The sequence below is a fragment of the Pongo pygmaeus genome, chromosome 16, assembly GCF_028885625.2.
Source record: "Pongo pygmaeus isolate AG05252 chromosome 16, NHGRI_mPonPyg2-v2.0_pri, whole genome shotgun sequence".
Taxonomy (NCBI): domain Eukaryota; kingdom Metazoa; phylum Chordata; class Mammalia; order Primates; family Hominidae; genus Pongo; species Pongo pygmaeus.
Window position 1 is genome coordinate 104172409 of NC_072389.2, and position 16290 is coordinate 104188698.

Genomic DNA, 16290 nt, shown 5'->3' on the forward strand with positions numbered 1-16290 from the left:
CCCCTTTCCACAGATGAGGAGACTGAGGCTCAGAGAGTTAAACTTCCCACCCAAGATCACCTGCTGTGAACACAAAGCCACATCAAGATTCCAACTGTGTTCTACCACTTAACCAGACTCCCAGTTCTGTGTTTTCTCTTTGTTGTACAGGAAGTGAGGAGAGAGGATGATCACAAACCTGAGAGAGGAGGATGAGGAAACACAGGAAGGGTGAAAAATCCCTGAGGAAGTTTTACCAAGGCGCCGCCCCCCCTCCCCACCCGGCCCCAGGTGCTGGTCGGTTCATTGCTCTCCATTTAGGAGCCTTCTTCCCAGCCTTTTTAGTTGTTTACCAAACATTCATTTCCATGTCATCCTCACGATTTTGCCACTCGTATTTTTGTTTACTTATTTTCTTAAGTCAATTCATTATTATACTTGCAAACATGTATGTAAATATCAACTTCATAAGGCAACTGTCAATCAAAAGGAGTGCCACTTGCCTCAAATAAAAATTAACTGCAGGATCAACAGAGAACTATTAAACTTAATAACAGCCATCCACACATCCCTCAAAATCATCTCACATCCAAAGCAGGGTCCTCAGACTCACTTTGGGGAATCAGAGCTACCTGGTCACACTGGAACACCAGCAATCGCTGTGCTGGTTATTCTGCCACATGCATTCTGCCAGAATTGTGCCTGCACCTCCCTTGTGCTCTGATATGCAGGGGAGGGAAGGCAGAGGGCCCTAGGAGCAGGAGGCATGTGCAACCCACTCCAAATGCGGCCAGCGTGCTGCTGGATTACAGCCTGGTCCACATCCCCCCACCACAATGCCACTAGTTCTTCCACTATCAAAACAGTTTCACTATCAAACTAGGGTATCAGAAATCCTCCCCTAACCAAAAATATTTCCCATACCCTCTTTGGTTTTATTCCATTGGGTAAGAGCTCTTGGCTCACTACAACCTTCACCTCCCGGGTTCAAGCAGTTCAGCCTCCCGAGTAGCTGGGACTACAGGTGCATGTCACCACACCTGGCTAATTTTTTTTTGTATTTTAGTAGAGACAGAGTTTCACCATATTGCCCAGGGTGGTCTCAAACCCCTCAGCTCAGGCAGTCCACCTGTCCTGGCCTCCCAAAGTGCTAGGATTACAGGCGTGAGCCACCGTATCCAGCCTAGATCTTTCTTTATAACAGCATGAAACAGGAAGGACCCTAAACATTCAAGAGGAGGAAAGCGGTGGTGTCCACCATGGTGCAGCTATGTGATGAGATCTTATACAGACTTAAAATATGACGGGCCAGGTGGGGTGACTCATGCCTCTAATTCCAGCACTTAGGGATGCTAAGGTGGGAAGATCACTTGAACCCAGGAGTTCAAGACTGTCTCTATTTTAAAAAAAAAAGTATGATGGTTAAAACATTGGGGTAAAATAACTCAGGTAGTGCTCACGTTTTTAAAAAAGCAGGAATTAAACTGCATGTGCGGTACGATTTCTAGTATAGAATAAAATGCTGCACATTTAAAGCAAAGTCTAGCTGCGTATACACCAACGATAGCATTGTTAGTGGTGTAGTACTTGGGCAGTATGTGGAAATATAGCAAGATATGACTAATTAAATGCAAGAGTCCCTGTTCCCACTCAGGGCCTCCCAGCTGCCTGGGACACCCAGCTCTGCCACTGCACGCCCTACACAGCTGTCACCTGGACCTCAGGCTAGGATGCTAACCCAGGTGTGTGCCGAGCCCATGCACTTCAGGGTTTCTTCATGCAGGACACCACAGCAGCAGGAATGCCACCAGATGTGGCAAAGTCCAAGTTCTCCTGGGGATTCTTTCTAGCTCTTCAGACTTTCAGCTGACACTCACACGGTGCTGATTGCATCAATACTGAGGGCGCTGTGAGCCCTGACCCTTGACTTCAGGGAGCTTACAATCCAGCATAAATATCCACAAGTGGACCCCACCTGCTCCTCCTCAGAAGTCCCCTCCTCTATTCATCTCACTGGCTGCACCTGCATCTGGTCCTTGGGAGCCAAGGGCTGTAGAACGACAATTTTCTGCCATACCCACGAGTCTGTACCAGTCTTCAGCACAGCACTTGGCCCATGGACGCCACCAGTGTGCATGGGAAGGATGACTGCATGAACCAGTGTTTTGTTTTGTTTTTGTTTGTTTTTTTGTTGAGACAGGGTCTCACTCTGTTGCCCAGGCTGGAGTACTAAGGTGGGATCACAGCTGACTGCAGCCTCAAACTCGTGGCCTCAAGCAATCCTCCCATCTTAGCCTCCCAAGTAGCTGGGGTTACAGGTATGTGCCACCATGCTCAGCTAATGTTTTCATTTTTTGTAGAGATGGTATCTCACTATGTTGCCCAGGCTGCTATTGAAATCCTGAGCTCAAGCAATCCTCCCACCTCAGCCTCCCAAAGTGCATGAACCAGTTTTAAAACAGTAATTAGAACTTCTATAAGCTGAGAGCACGCTATCCTTAAGTCGGTAGTCCCCAGAGGCATGGGACACCCTGTGGCTGGGAGGATCTTGGGCACCTCTGTTAACCAGTCCCAGCTTGGTTTAACTAGGGGGAGGGCTCCTTGGGCCAGAAGCGCATCTTCCATCCCTCCCACCCCAATTCAAGTACCAGGTCTGGCTCCCCCAGCTCCCCGCTATCTCAGTTCAACCTCCCTGGGGGCAGGTGGGGGCGCCCAGCCCCAGCACGCTCTGTTGGATGTTCCACCTCCTTGTTCCCTCTCTTCCCTCTTTTCACCCCCAGTTCCATTCTCATCGTTGTAAGCCAGGGCCACTGCGAACTTGGCATCCCTGGGATGCTGCATATTTACCTTCATCTTCCCAGCGAATCCTGCCAGAGAGACACTGTCCCCATTTTATAAACGAAGCACACCGGCCCCAGGTATTTTGGCTGCTGCTGCTGCTGAAAAGAAGCCAAATAACACATCAAAAAACTACAGATGAAAATGGGTCCAAATTGGTGACACAGAACAGAAGGGAGTCCAGATCACAGCTGGATCGGGGGGTGCCTCTAGGCCCATGGCCCCAGTGTTTTCTATAGAATGCCCAAGGGCCAGAAAGGCCAAGAGGGAGGAAGTGGGCGGCCCCAACTGCACCCCCCAGCTTTCGTGCCCGGGTGGGGAATCCCAAGGAATAGGTGAGTCTCAAAACCCCCCACTTTCAACCTGTGGTGAAGGGAGGCAGGGTGCATTGTAGTGGGTTAGTTGAATTTTTTACATATGTATTTATTTATTTGCAAGTCTATGGGGTTAATGAAGTAATTAGGGAAATCTGGGGTCTGCACTCCTGGACTCACAATGAAAGCTAAACATTTTTTTCGTAATCCCAGCACTTTGGGAGACCGAGGTGGGCGGATCACATGAGGTCGGGAGTTCGAGACCAGCCTGGCCAACATGGTGAAACCCCGTCTCTACTAAAAATACAGAAATTAGCTAGGCGTGGTGGTGGACGCCTGTAGTCGCAGCTACTTGGAGGCTGAGGCAGGAGAATCGCTTGAACCCGGGAGGCAAAGGCTGCAGTGAGCCGAGATCGCCACTGCACTCCAGCCTGGGCGACAGAGCGAGACTCAGTCAAAAAAAAGAAGAAGAAAAGACACGCGAGCCTCATTTAAGAATAAATCTCAGCTGTGTTGTCTGTCTTGTCACATCACTGAAATGTGCGGATGGGGAGAACGTAGCTCCACATTGACACAGGTGAGCTGTTTACATCGAGGAGGCGGACGAGCGGGCAGGAGTGTGCAGTCTGTGCGGCTCTGTTTCTGTCACCTGTTAAGCGCAGAGTTTCTAGCTGCAGCTACAGACGCCCACCCAGGCCGAGCGCCCTTGGATTCTGCGGGAGGGCGGCCCCGTGTCCACCGCCTGGGGACAGCGACTTGGGGCTGCGGACCTCGGAGCGCGCCCGGAGGGCTTTGGTTTGGGCAAGGCTGCCATCGTGTGGCCGCCGTGGGTATTTCCCTCGGAAAGCGGCCGGGCAGCGAGCAGGCGCCCGCGCGTCTTCGTTTTACAGGGGTCCGCGCTCTCCGCAAGGCTGTCCTGAGATCGCCTTTTTCTCCCACCAGCCAGAATGGGGCTCACTGCTGCAACCCGGGTCTCAGTCTTCTCCAGGGCACCTCCTGGGCCGTGCCCCGAGCCTTGACTGCATGCAGCAGGTGGTGGTTTCTCCTCTAAAGGAAGAACTTGCCTGTCAGGGCAGTCCACAGTCCAAAATGTGACGCATACCGGAGCTCAGGCCTGGTATCAATCTTAGCATAGCATTTCAGGCTGAATAACTCTGTTATGGGAGCTCTCCTGCCTCTACCCACTAGATGCCAGTACCACCTCTCGCCCAACTGTGACAAACAAAAATATCTCCAGACATGGCCAAATGTCCAGGGTTAGGAGGCAAAATTACCCACCTGAGAACCTAGGAGGGAGGGTACTCGTTTCCCATTGCAACTGTAAGAAATTATCACAAATTTAGTGGCCTAAAACTACCAGGATTTCTTTCCATACAGTTCCGGAAGTCAGAAGTCTCAAACAGGTCTTGCTGGGCTAAGGTCAAGCTGGTTCCTTCTGGAGGCTGCAGGGGAGAATCTGTTTCCTGGTCCTTTCCACACAGGCGGCCTGAATTACTTGGCTCATGGCCCCTTCCTTCATCTGCAAACCCAGCAACGGCTGACTGTGTCTTTCTCACGCTGCGACGCTCTGATGGTTCTCCGGCAGTCAAATCTCTCTGTGTCCCTCATTTAAACAACCCTTGTGATCACACTGGGCCCACCCAGAGGATCCAGGATAATCTCTCCCTCTCACAATCTTTAGCTTAATCGCATCTGAGAAGTCCCTTTTACCAGGTAAGGTAACTGATACGGTTTGGATGTGTCCCCACCCAAATCTCATCTTGAATTGTAGCTCCCATAATTCCCATGTGTGGTGAGAGGGACCCAGTGGGAGATAAGTGAATCATGGAGCACCTTCCCCCATACTGTTCTCATGATAGAATAGGTCTCAAGAGATCTAGTGGTTTCATAAGGGGAAACCTCTTTCACTTGGTTCTCATTTCTCTCGTCTGCTGCCATGTAAGACGTGCCTTTCACCTTCCACCATAATTGTGAGGATTCCCCAGCCACGTGGAACTGTGAGTCCATTAAACTTCTTTTTCTTTATAAATTACCCAGTCCCAGGTATGTCTTTATCAGCAGCATGAAAACAGACTAATACAGTAACACACTCACAGGTTCCCAGGATTCCCATGTGAGCATCTTTGGGGGCTGCCACAAGAAGATACAAGTGTAAACCTTGACCAGGCTAGAGCAACAGTGCAGATGCATGACACAGGCCAGTGAGTGGTGGGTATATGCCCTCCAGGAAAGGGCAGCAGCTTCCAGGCCCTAAAACGTCTCATCTGTTGACTAATTTGAACCCTCAAGCTGCCAGTTTACAGACCCTGACTCATCCTCTTCCTTTCACCAACGAGAACCCTGGGGACCCAGAAGGAAAGTGATCATCCCAGCCACCTCTGGAGTAAGGAGCCAGGCTGAAGCCAGACCCCAAGCTCTTCCCAGTCCTGGGACACAAGTCCACGTTACCCACCCTCAAAGAGAAACATTTCTGCTGTGGAATTTCAAGCTGTGCATGAGGCCAGGGAGGAAGTGGTGGTCCCTGCACCATCTACACTCCACACACCCCACCAGAGGTTGGAGGCCAGCTGTGAGAATCAGCCCAGGGCCCTGCCTGAGGGGCTGGATGTGAGGGCAACGTGGGCACCATGACTCTCTGGGGACTGACAGGATGAGCTCAGGGGTCTGTCCCTCACTTGGAGGGTGAGACCTGTGTTTGGCTCTGCATTGAGTGTGAGGATATGGAGTGCCAGGGAGGGAAAGAGAAAAGAAATGCCTTTGTTATTTTTATTGGCTTTGAAGTCTAAAACGCCAGGCTCACTTCGGCAGTGGTGGGAAGGGCATCGTAGAAGCCCTCAGATAGATTTGGGGGTCCCAAAGTAGAAGAGAGGTGTGTTCCAATTGCAGCTCAGAGTTCTCAGAGAATGAGTGTCCCCAAGCCCAGGGCTCAGAAGAGGACTGCATGAGGGTGCAGGGTCAGCCCCACAGCAAAGCCAGGAGTCCCCAGTGGGGACAGACAAATGATGCTTTCCCATGTGGCCAGGGACAGAGACGATGCAGGTTGAGAGCGAGAACTTGCCGGCCACAACGTCACTTCCTGGTTAGGACAGGGGTTTGGGGTAGAAGCGTCAGCAGACACCAGCAGGACCACGCACCAGGTGTCCAGGGAGCCTGAGACCAGAGACCATGACAGGACAATCATACATGTTATCTCGCACCAAGATGGGCCAAGAGCAGATGGCATCTCCTCACCAAGGCCCCTGCCCTTGGAGCTGACCCCAGGAAGAAAGAGGTACCAAAGAAAATCCTACTTGGAGTGAGGTTGGTTGGAAGGTATCTGAATCCACTCGACTACTTTTTCTGCCATCAGCCAGAATGGGTGCTCCAGATACAGATAAAACTCAGTTCTAGGAAAATCAAGTCCTAATTTTGCACACCTGAGTGTGAACTGTGTAAAGTGAAAATTAAGTATGACAATAGCAGATGCATGTAATAATGGAGCCTTTTACAGATGGAAGAGTGCTGCCTGGGTGACATCCATGGCGCCCTCACAGGGACGTGCTGGGGCTGGTGTTTCATGCCTATGGATAGCCAGGACCTGTGGGGCTCAGAGCTGTGCAATGATCACTCAACAAGACCTGTCCAAATGTGCCGGGCCAAGTCTTCAAAACACTGTGTGTCCCCTCCCAAGCCGGTTTCATAGGAGAGATGGTGGAATGGAGCCCTCTCCCAGTACCCATTTCCCGATCCGCCACCGAGGGTCCCCACGCACCCAGGACCATCTGAAGCACAGGGCTGGGAAGCCGGCAGGGCTTGGCACACACAGAATCCAGGCTTTGCAGGGGAGGGAGCAAAGGCCTCAAGTCAGCTTGGCCTTCCCACAGCACAGGCGCCAAGGCCAAAGCTTCTAGGCCTCCAGAAACCACCTCTGCAGCCCAGGCTCTGGTCCACAGCAAAAGTGGGTGGGATGAAAGTCAGCGCGTATGTTGTGAAATCTGATTTTTTCTGCTCGACTTACGTCTGCAGCGTTCAGGAAGGGAGCAGGGGAGGGTCTTTTTAGGAAATTACCAAAAATCTCTGATGGGGAGACATCAAGAAAGGAAAGCAGAGCTCCCGAGTTCTGTGTCTGACGTCAAACCAGGGCCGGTCGCCAACACTTGCTGCCGCAGCCGTCAGTCACCCGCAGCCCTGGAAGGTTGCGGGGGAGGGGAGAGGGGCCGACAGGGACTCCAGGCACCTTCCCAGGAGGCCTCCTCTGGCAGCTCCTTTCTGCTCCCGGAGGCATCTCGGGGAGGAAATAAAAGCTTCCGGAAAGTATGAGGAAATGGTTCTCAAACTTTTCAAACCATCGACTGAGACTTTATGGAACTTTATTTTCTAATACCAAATTAGTAACTTTTTTTCATTTTCAAAATATAGCACTGTGGTATTAGATGTCTTTTTCTAACCCACATCCACCTATCCCTACCCCACACCCCAAAACATCCTCAAGCGCCACTTGGGTGGCAGTGGTTAGGGTAGGAGCAGCCACCAGAAACCCAAAGGAGCGGGTGGGAAGTCGTGCTGATGGCACAGCTTGACCAGAAAGGCTCACGCGTGGCCGGCAGCAGGACATTGCAGTGTGTTCCTTGTAGTCTTTCTCTTTCTTTTTCTTTCTTTCTTTCTTCCTTTCTTTCTTTCGTCTTTCTCTTTTGTTCTGCCTTCTTTCCTTGTTTTACTTTCCTTCTCTTTTCTTTCTTTTTCACTTTCTGTTTTCTTTCTCTTTCTTTCCTTTCTTTCTCTTTCTCTTTTCTCTTTCTCTCTCCTTCCTTCCTCCCTTTTCTTTTCTTTCTCTTTCTTTTCTCTTTTTCTTTCTCTTTCTTTCTCTCTTTCTCTTTTTCTCTCTCTCTTTCTTTCCTTTTTTTTTTGAGATGGAGTCTCTCTCTGTTGCCCAGGCTAGAGTGCAGTGGCACAATCTCAACTCACCGCAACCTCCACCTTCTAGGTTCAAGTGATTCTCACACCTCAGCCTCCCAAGTAGCAGGGATTACAGACACATGCCACCACACCCAGCTAATTTTTGTATTTTTTTAGTAGAGATGGGGTTTTGCCATATTGGCCAGGCTGGTCTCGAACTCCTGACCTCAAGTGATCTGCCTGCCTCAGCTTCCTAAAGTGCTGGGATTACAGGTGTGAGCCACCACACCCGCCCCCTTGTAGTATTTCTTTATGTAGTTTATGTGAATTTAATTTAGACTGATTTTCATGAAGCTACTTTACAAATACAATACATATAGTTGGTTGTAATATCTACATTAGATGGGACGGATTTTATCTGCTTCTGTTGTTCACAGGGTGATATGGTGTGGCTGTGTCCCCAACCAAATCCCATCTTGAATTGTAGCTCCCATAATTCCCACCTGTTGTGGGAGGGACCCGGTTGGAGATAATTGAATCATGGGGTGGTTTTCCCCAAACTGCTCTCGTGGTAGTGAATAATCTCACGAGATCTGATGGTTTTATAAGGGGTTTCCCCTTTCGCTTGGGTCTCATTCTCTCTTGTCTGCCACATGTAAGACATGCCTTTCACCTTCTGCCCTGATTAGGAGGCCTCCCCAGCCACGTGGAGCTGTGAGTCTATTAAACCTCTTTTTCTTTATAAATTATCCAGTCTCAGGCGTGTCTTTATAAGCAGCATGAAAACGGACTAATACACATGGAGACCCAGCAAACATTTCCTCAATCGAAGCACCCCTATTGCAAGTTGAGAGTCATGCGGGAATGTTCGTAAAAAGAGCCTACCTAGTCCCGTGACTGGCGTCACCTGGGACGATTATCCCGCAATCCGCCCCGAGGAGACGCCCTCCCAATCCCACAGAACTGGAACAGAACCTGGGTGCCCAAGGACCCAAAGCCATCTGCTGGGAGCCCATCCTGTACAGCATCGGCCGCCCACTAAGAATGGCTCAAATCTCAGGCAGTGAAGATCACCCAGGTTCACAAGTCCTGTAGCCCGTCTGTCTGCACATTGTCAAGAATCCCTGTTAGAAGGGTTTGCTGCCTAGAAAATCTGAAGGTGACTTTTTTAATTTTATTTATTTATTTTTTTTTGACGGAGTCTCGCACTGTCGCCCAGGCTGGAGTGCAGTGGTGCGATCTCGGCTCACTGCAAGCTCCGCCTCCCGGCTTCACACCATTCTCCTGCCTCAGCCTCCCGAGTAGCTGGGACTACAGGCGCCCGCAACCACGCCCGGCTAATTTGTTTGTATTTTTAGTAGAGACGGGGTTTCACCATGTTAGCCAGGATGGTTTCGATCTCCTGACCTCGTGATCCACCCACCTCGTCCTCCCAAAGTGCTGGGATTCCAGGCGTGAGCCACCGCGCCTGGCCCTTAAGGTGACTTTTGTTTGGTGGAAAGGAAAGTTCAGAAAGATGAGGCAACTCCATTAAACAGAGTTAGTTGGCACTAAAGCACCCTCCCGGAAGCACCTCAGTGGCTGTGGTCACATTAAGATTTTCCTGCCAGGAAAGAAATTATTCCTTCCAGTTGTGTCTCATCTAATGCTGAAAATAACACAGGACCTTCCTAAAGCCAGAAATCACAGCTGCGTAGATACCGGACTTACGGACCTTCCGTGACTGCATTGCTGTGGTTTGAGCTCCGTAGAATACCCAGCTCCAATCCCTCTTGCTTTGCCGTGGTGATGTTTTGTGCCCTGTGTGAAATGGTGTGAAATGGAGAAGCCAGGGGAAAAGAGGAAGGTGGCCAAGGACTTTCATGTCTTCTCAAGATGGAGACTTAGATACCTAACTTTAAAACTTCCAGCCGCTAGCCATGCTTTCCCTAGAAAGAGAATTAAATCAAATGCAAAGATTGCTTCTTGCAGAAAACGGGGATTTTAAAAATTATCTCATAATCCATTGGCCCCCTGAGGTTTCTGGAAGTAGCCAACAAGTTGAATTTATTTCTTCCTTATCCCGAAGGGCTTGTTCTCAAAGACTTCCTGGAATAAAATACCCAATGCTGGGAGAGTCAAAACCCTGCTTCCTGAAATATAACCTGTTCGCAGGCTCCGTGCATAGCAGTGAGTGTCTGTCACCACTGCCAGACCCTGGTCCGGAAGGCAAGCTTCCTAGTGACTACGGACTCCCTGCCTGAGCCCATTCGTGAGTGTGGGGCAGAGCAGCCCTCAGGGCAGTGTGACTGTTACAGGGCATGTGCGTCTGGCCACTGCCTTTGAAGAACATGGGATCCAGAAACAGCCTTGTTCTAAGTAATGACTTCTTTGTGGATTTCCCACGTTGATTTTGGAGTCAGATCACTTTCTCCCCAATAAGTCCTTTTAGATGGGAATGAAAGAGCATGCATTTAAAAAAAAAACACACGGCTGGGCGTGGTGGCTCACACCTATAATCCCAGCACTTTGGGAGGCCGAGGCAGGTGGATCACCTGAGGTCGGGAGTTCGAGATTAGCCCGACCAACATGGAGAAATCCTGTCTCTACTAAAAATAACTTTAAAACATTAGTCGGGCGTGGTGGTGCATGCCTGTAATCCCAGCTACTCGGGAGGCTGAGGCAGGAGAATCTCTTGAACCCAGGAGGCGGAGGTTGTGGTGAGCTGAGATCATGCCATTGCACTCTAGCCTGGGCAACAAGAGCGAAACTCCATGCCAAAAAAAAAAAACAAAAACCAAAAGCACCCGCACACAGTATTTACTACTACAACTTTGTTGCTTTGTTCAAGCAACAAAGAGAAAATAATTGGACATTGTCAAAATTAAAACGGGGCCAGCATGGTGGCTCACACCTGTAATCCCAGCACTTTGGGAGGCTGAGGAGGATCACCTGAGCTCATGGGTTCGAGACCAGCCTGGCCAACATGACAAAACCCCCATCTCTACAAAAATACAAAAATTAGCCAGGCATGGAGGCGCACCCCTGTAGTCCCAGCTACTGGGGAAGCTGAAGTGGGGGGATGGCTTGAGCCCAGGAGGCAGAAGTTGCAGTGAGCTGAGATGATCCCACCGCACTCCAGCCTGGGCGATGGAGGAAGACCCTGACTCAAAAACAACAAGACAAAACAAAATTAAAACTTTGCTTCAAATGACATCAATAAAATGAAAAGAGAAACCAAAGAATGGGGAAAAAACTGCAAATCATATATCCAAAAAGGGATTAAAATCCAGAATTTATAAAGAATTCTTACAAATCAACAACATAAAAACAACCCAATTCAAAAATAAGTGAGGATTTGAATAGACATTTCTCCAAAGAAAATAATACAAATAACTGAAAAGCACATGAAAAGCTGTTTGACATCAGTAGTCACTAGGGCAATGCAAATCAGCACCACAATGAGATGCCACTTCCCACCCACTAGAATGGTGGCTGTATCAAAAAGATGGAATAGGCCCCGGGTGCGGTGGCTCATGCCTGTAATCCCAGCACTTTGGGAGGCCAAGGTGGGCAGATCATGAGGTCAGGAGTTCGAGACCAGCCTGGCCAACTTAGTGAAACCCCATCTTTACTAAAAATACAAAAAATTAGCTGGGTGTGGTGGCGCATGCCTGTAATCCCAGGTACTCGGGAGGCTGAGGCAGGAGAATTGCTTGAATCCAGGAGGAGGTTGCAGTGAGGCGAGATCGCGCCACTGCACTCCAGCGTGGGAGACAAGAGCAAGACTTTTGTCTCAAAAAAAAAAAAAAAAAAAAAAGATGGAATAAGTGTTGGCTGGGAGGAGGGAAGCAGAAACCCTCATACCTGGCTGATAAGAATGTAAAATGGTACAGGGACTTGGAAAAATAATTTGGCAATTCCTCAAAATGTTAAACATAGAGTTACCATATGACCCAGAAATTCCACTCTCAGATGTGTACCCAAGAGAACTGAAAACATATGTACACACACAACCTTGTATTTTTTTTTTTTTTTTTTTGAGACGGCGTGTTGCTCTGTCGCCCAGGCTGGAGTGCAGTGGCACGATCTCCACTCAGTGCAGCCTCAACCTCCTGGGCTCAAGCAATCCTCCCACCTCAGCCTCCCAAGTAGCTGGGACTACAGGCGCAGGCCACCACACCCGGCTAATTTTTGTACTTTTGTAGAGTCAGAGTTTCATCATGTTGGCCAGGCTGGTCTTGAACTCCTGAGCTCAAGTGATCCACATGCCTCTTCCTCCAAAATTGCTGGGATTACAGGTGTAAGCCACCTTGCCGGGCCTGAATTATTACTTTAAATGAGGGAACTTTAAGGTTTGTAAATAATATCTCAATAGAGCTGTTAAAAAATAAGAGACAGGAACACAGAAAACCGAAAAATAAAATTGATTTAATAAAAACAACACAACACACACAAAGATGTGCATTATGGGCAGTCCTGCACACACTGCTGGAAGGGACCCCTGCACAAGGCCTCACAGCTGGCATGGACTGGGCAGGAGGTTGCTCTCAGTTCCACAGCATTGCCTTCTAACTTGTGTGATCAGTTCATATGCCCTTAAACAAAGCCATCAATACATCAGCTGTTCTTCCCTGAGAGGTTTCTTTTATTGAACAGTAACTTCATCAAACCCCTGAGACATTTTTAAACATTTATTTTCATGTAAACACAAAATACTAACTATTCATGTCAAATAGCACAATGCTCACAGCACACACATCCCATGTGAAAGGTTACATCTGACACCACACACAGGGCACCCTCTAGGCTGTAGACTTAACTCTCCTTTTATGGTCTGTGCCACCTGCACAGAGAGCCCAAGTGTAAGGGGCAGAGGGGAGGCAGGCTTCATGATGTCTCCATATGAAGCTCTAAACTATATTTCTAGTCAATTAGACCCTTCCATCTTTGTAACAGGTGCAAGAGAGATGAAAACTCCAGTGGAACACTCCAGAAGAGATTCCTCCAAAGAGAAGAGAGTTTCCTGAAGCCAGTAACCATACCTCACTTATATCCCCTGTCCCCGGCACAGAGCATGTCCCTGAGAAAGCATGCTGAATATCTGTTGTACAACACAATGGATGGATGGATGGATAGATGGATGGATGGATGGATGGATGGATGATGGATGGATGGATGGATGGATGATGGATGGAGGATGGATAGATGGAGGATAGATGGATGGATGGATGGATGGATGATGGATGGATGGATGGATGATGGATGGATGGATGGAGGATGGGTGGATGGATGGATGGATGGATGGATGATGGATGGATGGATAGAGGATGAATGGATGGATGGAGGATGGATGGATGGATGATGGATGGGTGGATGGATGATAAATGGATGGATAGATGGATGGCTGGATGGAGGATGGATGGATGGATGGATGGAGGATGGATAGATGGATGGAAGATGGAGGATGGATGGATGGATGGATGGATGGATGATGGATGGGTGGGTGGATGGATGGATGGATGGAGGATGGATGGATGGAAGATGGATGGAGGATGGATGGATGGATGGATGGATGATGGATGGGTGGATGGAGGATGGACAGATGATGGATGGATAGATGGATGGATGGATGGATGGATGGATGGATGATGGATGGATTGGATGGATGGATGGATAGATGGATGATGGATGGATAGACGGATGGACGGACAGAGAGATAGACAGCTGGGTGCATGGATGAATAAATAACAGGTCCCACCATGTGTGTCCTTTGACTGCTCAAGGGAACAGATAATATATTCCCAGAACTTGGACTGTTGGTAGTCTCCTCACCAGGCCACAGGAGGGGCTTTATTACATCCTAAAAAGGTAAAACCCTATTCTTCTGTCAACAAAGTAACCAGGCAGCCCAGGGCTAACCCTACAGCTGAACTCCAATGGCAAGGAGCAGAGGCAGCAGGGCCCATGGTAGCAGGCCCCTGGCTTCTCCAAAGTCAGTGATGAGCACAGAGCGGTTTGGGATGTCCTCGGCAGTGGGATTGGATTTGCATTTTCCCAAAAGCAGGGACAAGAACTTGGGTCGTCTGCCTCAAGAGGGCCTGGCCAGCTTTCTCTGGGAAAAATCCTACTGAAATCAGCAAGGCTGGGCCCAGTTGCAGAGAAAGCACCACCCCAGCTCTCAGGGAGCAGGCTTTGGGCTCCCTAAAGCAGTCTGGATTTGCGCCCCACCCTTGAGGAGGGCAGGCGGCCCTGGGACCTAGCCCATTGGACCTGGGGCCTAAGAGCAGGTCCTTGTCTCTGCATCCAAAGAGTGGCCATACACAAGCCACCAAACAGGGCTCCATCAGTATTTGAGAAGGGGGAAGCCAATGTCACATTCAAGCCAGGCTATCATTTTTAGTTACTTTTACTACCACAAGCCTTTCCACTCAAGGCCACCAATATTCTAGAAACACCATCTGCCCAAATTCCTACCCAGCACTTCCCATATAAGCTCTCTGAGCGCGTTCTGTATACCAGGCCAGAATAGAGCTCCAGGCCTACAGTAGGCACCATCCAGCCACTGCCCCTGCCCTCAAGGCACTCCTGATGTGGCTGAAGCCTCCCCGGAAAGGACACATGTACCCCTGCAAACCCCTTTGGTGTCCGTGGTCTCATGGCAATAGCAGGGCTGGCATGCACAAACCTGCAATGGGTTTCTACAGCCCAGACAGAACAGGTGTGGCCCCTTCCTGAGCATCTTTAAACTTCTATAAGGAAAGAGGTACGTTCAGTAAAACATCCCTGTGGTTCCGGTGAAGTCCCACCAATTTATCCTGAGAAACAGAAACCACATTAGTTTTAACGAGTAAGCTTCTGAAACGTTTAGGAACTGTCAACAATTAACTTAGGGAAGTATTTCCTCACTGTGGCATGGTGTCACATGCTGAGCGCAGCACGTTCTCAGGTATTCTAGAGCCTGAGCCCACCTCACAGGTAGGTGGGGCCCGTGGGGTCGCTGGCGCCTCAAAGATCCCTGGGGAAGGTGCGCTCCCAGCCACACAAGTCTCAGACCCGAATCTTGGGAGCGCAGGCAGGTCTCTGGACCTGGCCCAGATGGGCGTCTGGAGACGTCAGGGACTGGGCCTTGTAAGCTTGCTCGGTGGCTGCCCCACCAGCCCGGCATCCTCCTCTTCCACTCCACACTCTGGATTATTCTTTGTGTCTTCCAGTTCTTCTCCACGCATCCTCTCCTGAAGTCAGAAAAGAATCCACAGGCATTCCAATTAAACTGGCAATGGGGTCGTCCCGCACAGTCTGGGGCTGGACGTTTAGGACATAGAGGTGTCCTGTCTGGTTTGTGCCTGCATTTCCTGCTGAGATTCAGAATAGGCCAGGTTCAAACGCTCCAGCCAGCCATGGGGAAATCGGTTTTGTGCATAAGGGCACATATTTACTGAAAGGAACTAAAGGACAGCCCAGCCTGGGGAGACTAGAGAAAGGGCAGCGAAGGAAGCACTGCTTTCAAAGCTGGCACCCCGTGCTCAAATGTGCAGAATTCCCCCAGGTCCACACCCATGGGCGTTACAGTACCCTGGACATTTCTGCTTCCTCTAACAGAGGTTTAAAAGAAAAGTCAAGGATCAGCGGAAAAGGCCAAGTACAACACTCTGTTCAGTGCCTGTTGGGTCTTAGGTTGGCCCATCTTTCCATGGTGAACCAAAGAAAATGAAAGCCCTCATCTGCCAGATGGCTAGAGCTAATGTCAGACAGGAAGCAGCTTTCTAAAACAATCCAGCACTTACTGGGATATTTTCTGCTTTCATTGTTGAATCTTCTATTTCAGAGCAATATATTTTCCAAAATAAGCAGTATTTGTCCATGATGTACAAGTGTGAGTTTAAAGTAATTTTGGACTCTTTAGAGATTTGAGAGTAAAGACCCATTGGCACCAGAGAATGGACATTTTCACAATACCCTGTGTGGGCAAGAGTCTGGTTTAACCACAAGAAAACCAGGAAAACCTAAAATTTTATAAAATACTGAATGACAGCAAGCTACTAAGAAATATTCTTAATATTCCCTCAAGATTCTATTCTACAGTCACTCTGGATTATACAAAAACCTAATACCTAATTTCACTCCATCCCAGCAATCTGGGCTTTCGCAGTGGAGGAGGAAAGAAAGACAAATTTGTCTTGCTTTTTGTTCTGCTTGACAGACACTGGTCCATGGCAAAATTTGAAATTCAGATTTTTCAATATTTCCTTAACGATGCAAGGTTACGGCCAATTCCCATGTGTTCTGTTCCATTTTGGTTTCG

At 49.1% G+C, this 16290-nt stretch overlaps 1 protein-coding gene across 1 annotated transcript in view; it reads right to left on the minus strand.

The window, feature by feature from the left end:
- Positions 1–15100: 15100 nt before the first annotated feature.
- The window catches only part of LOC129013909 (protein FAM169BP), an 82624-nt gene continuing 81434 nt past the window's right edge, over positions 15101–16290 (minus strand). Inside the window, exon 8 of the mRNA XM_063652358.1 lies at positions 15101–15220. Coding sequence (XP_063508428.1) covers positions 15101–15220 — 120 coding nt within the window. The remainder of the gene's footprint in view (positions 15221–16290) is intronic.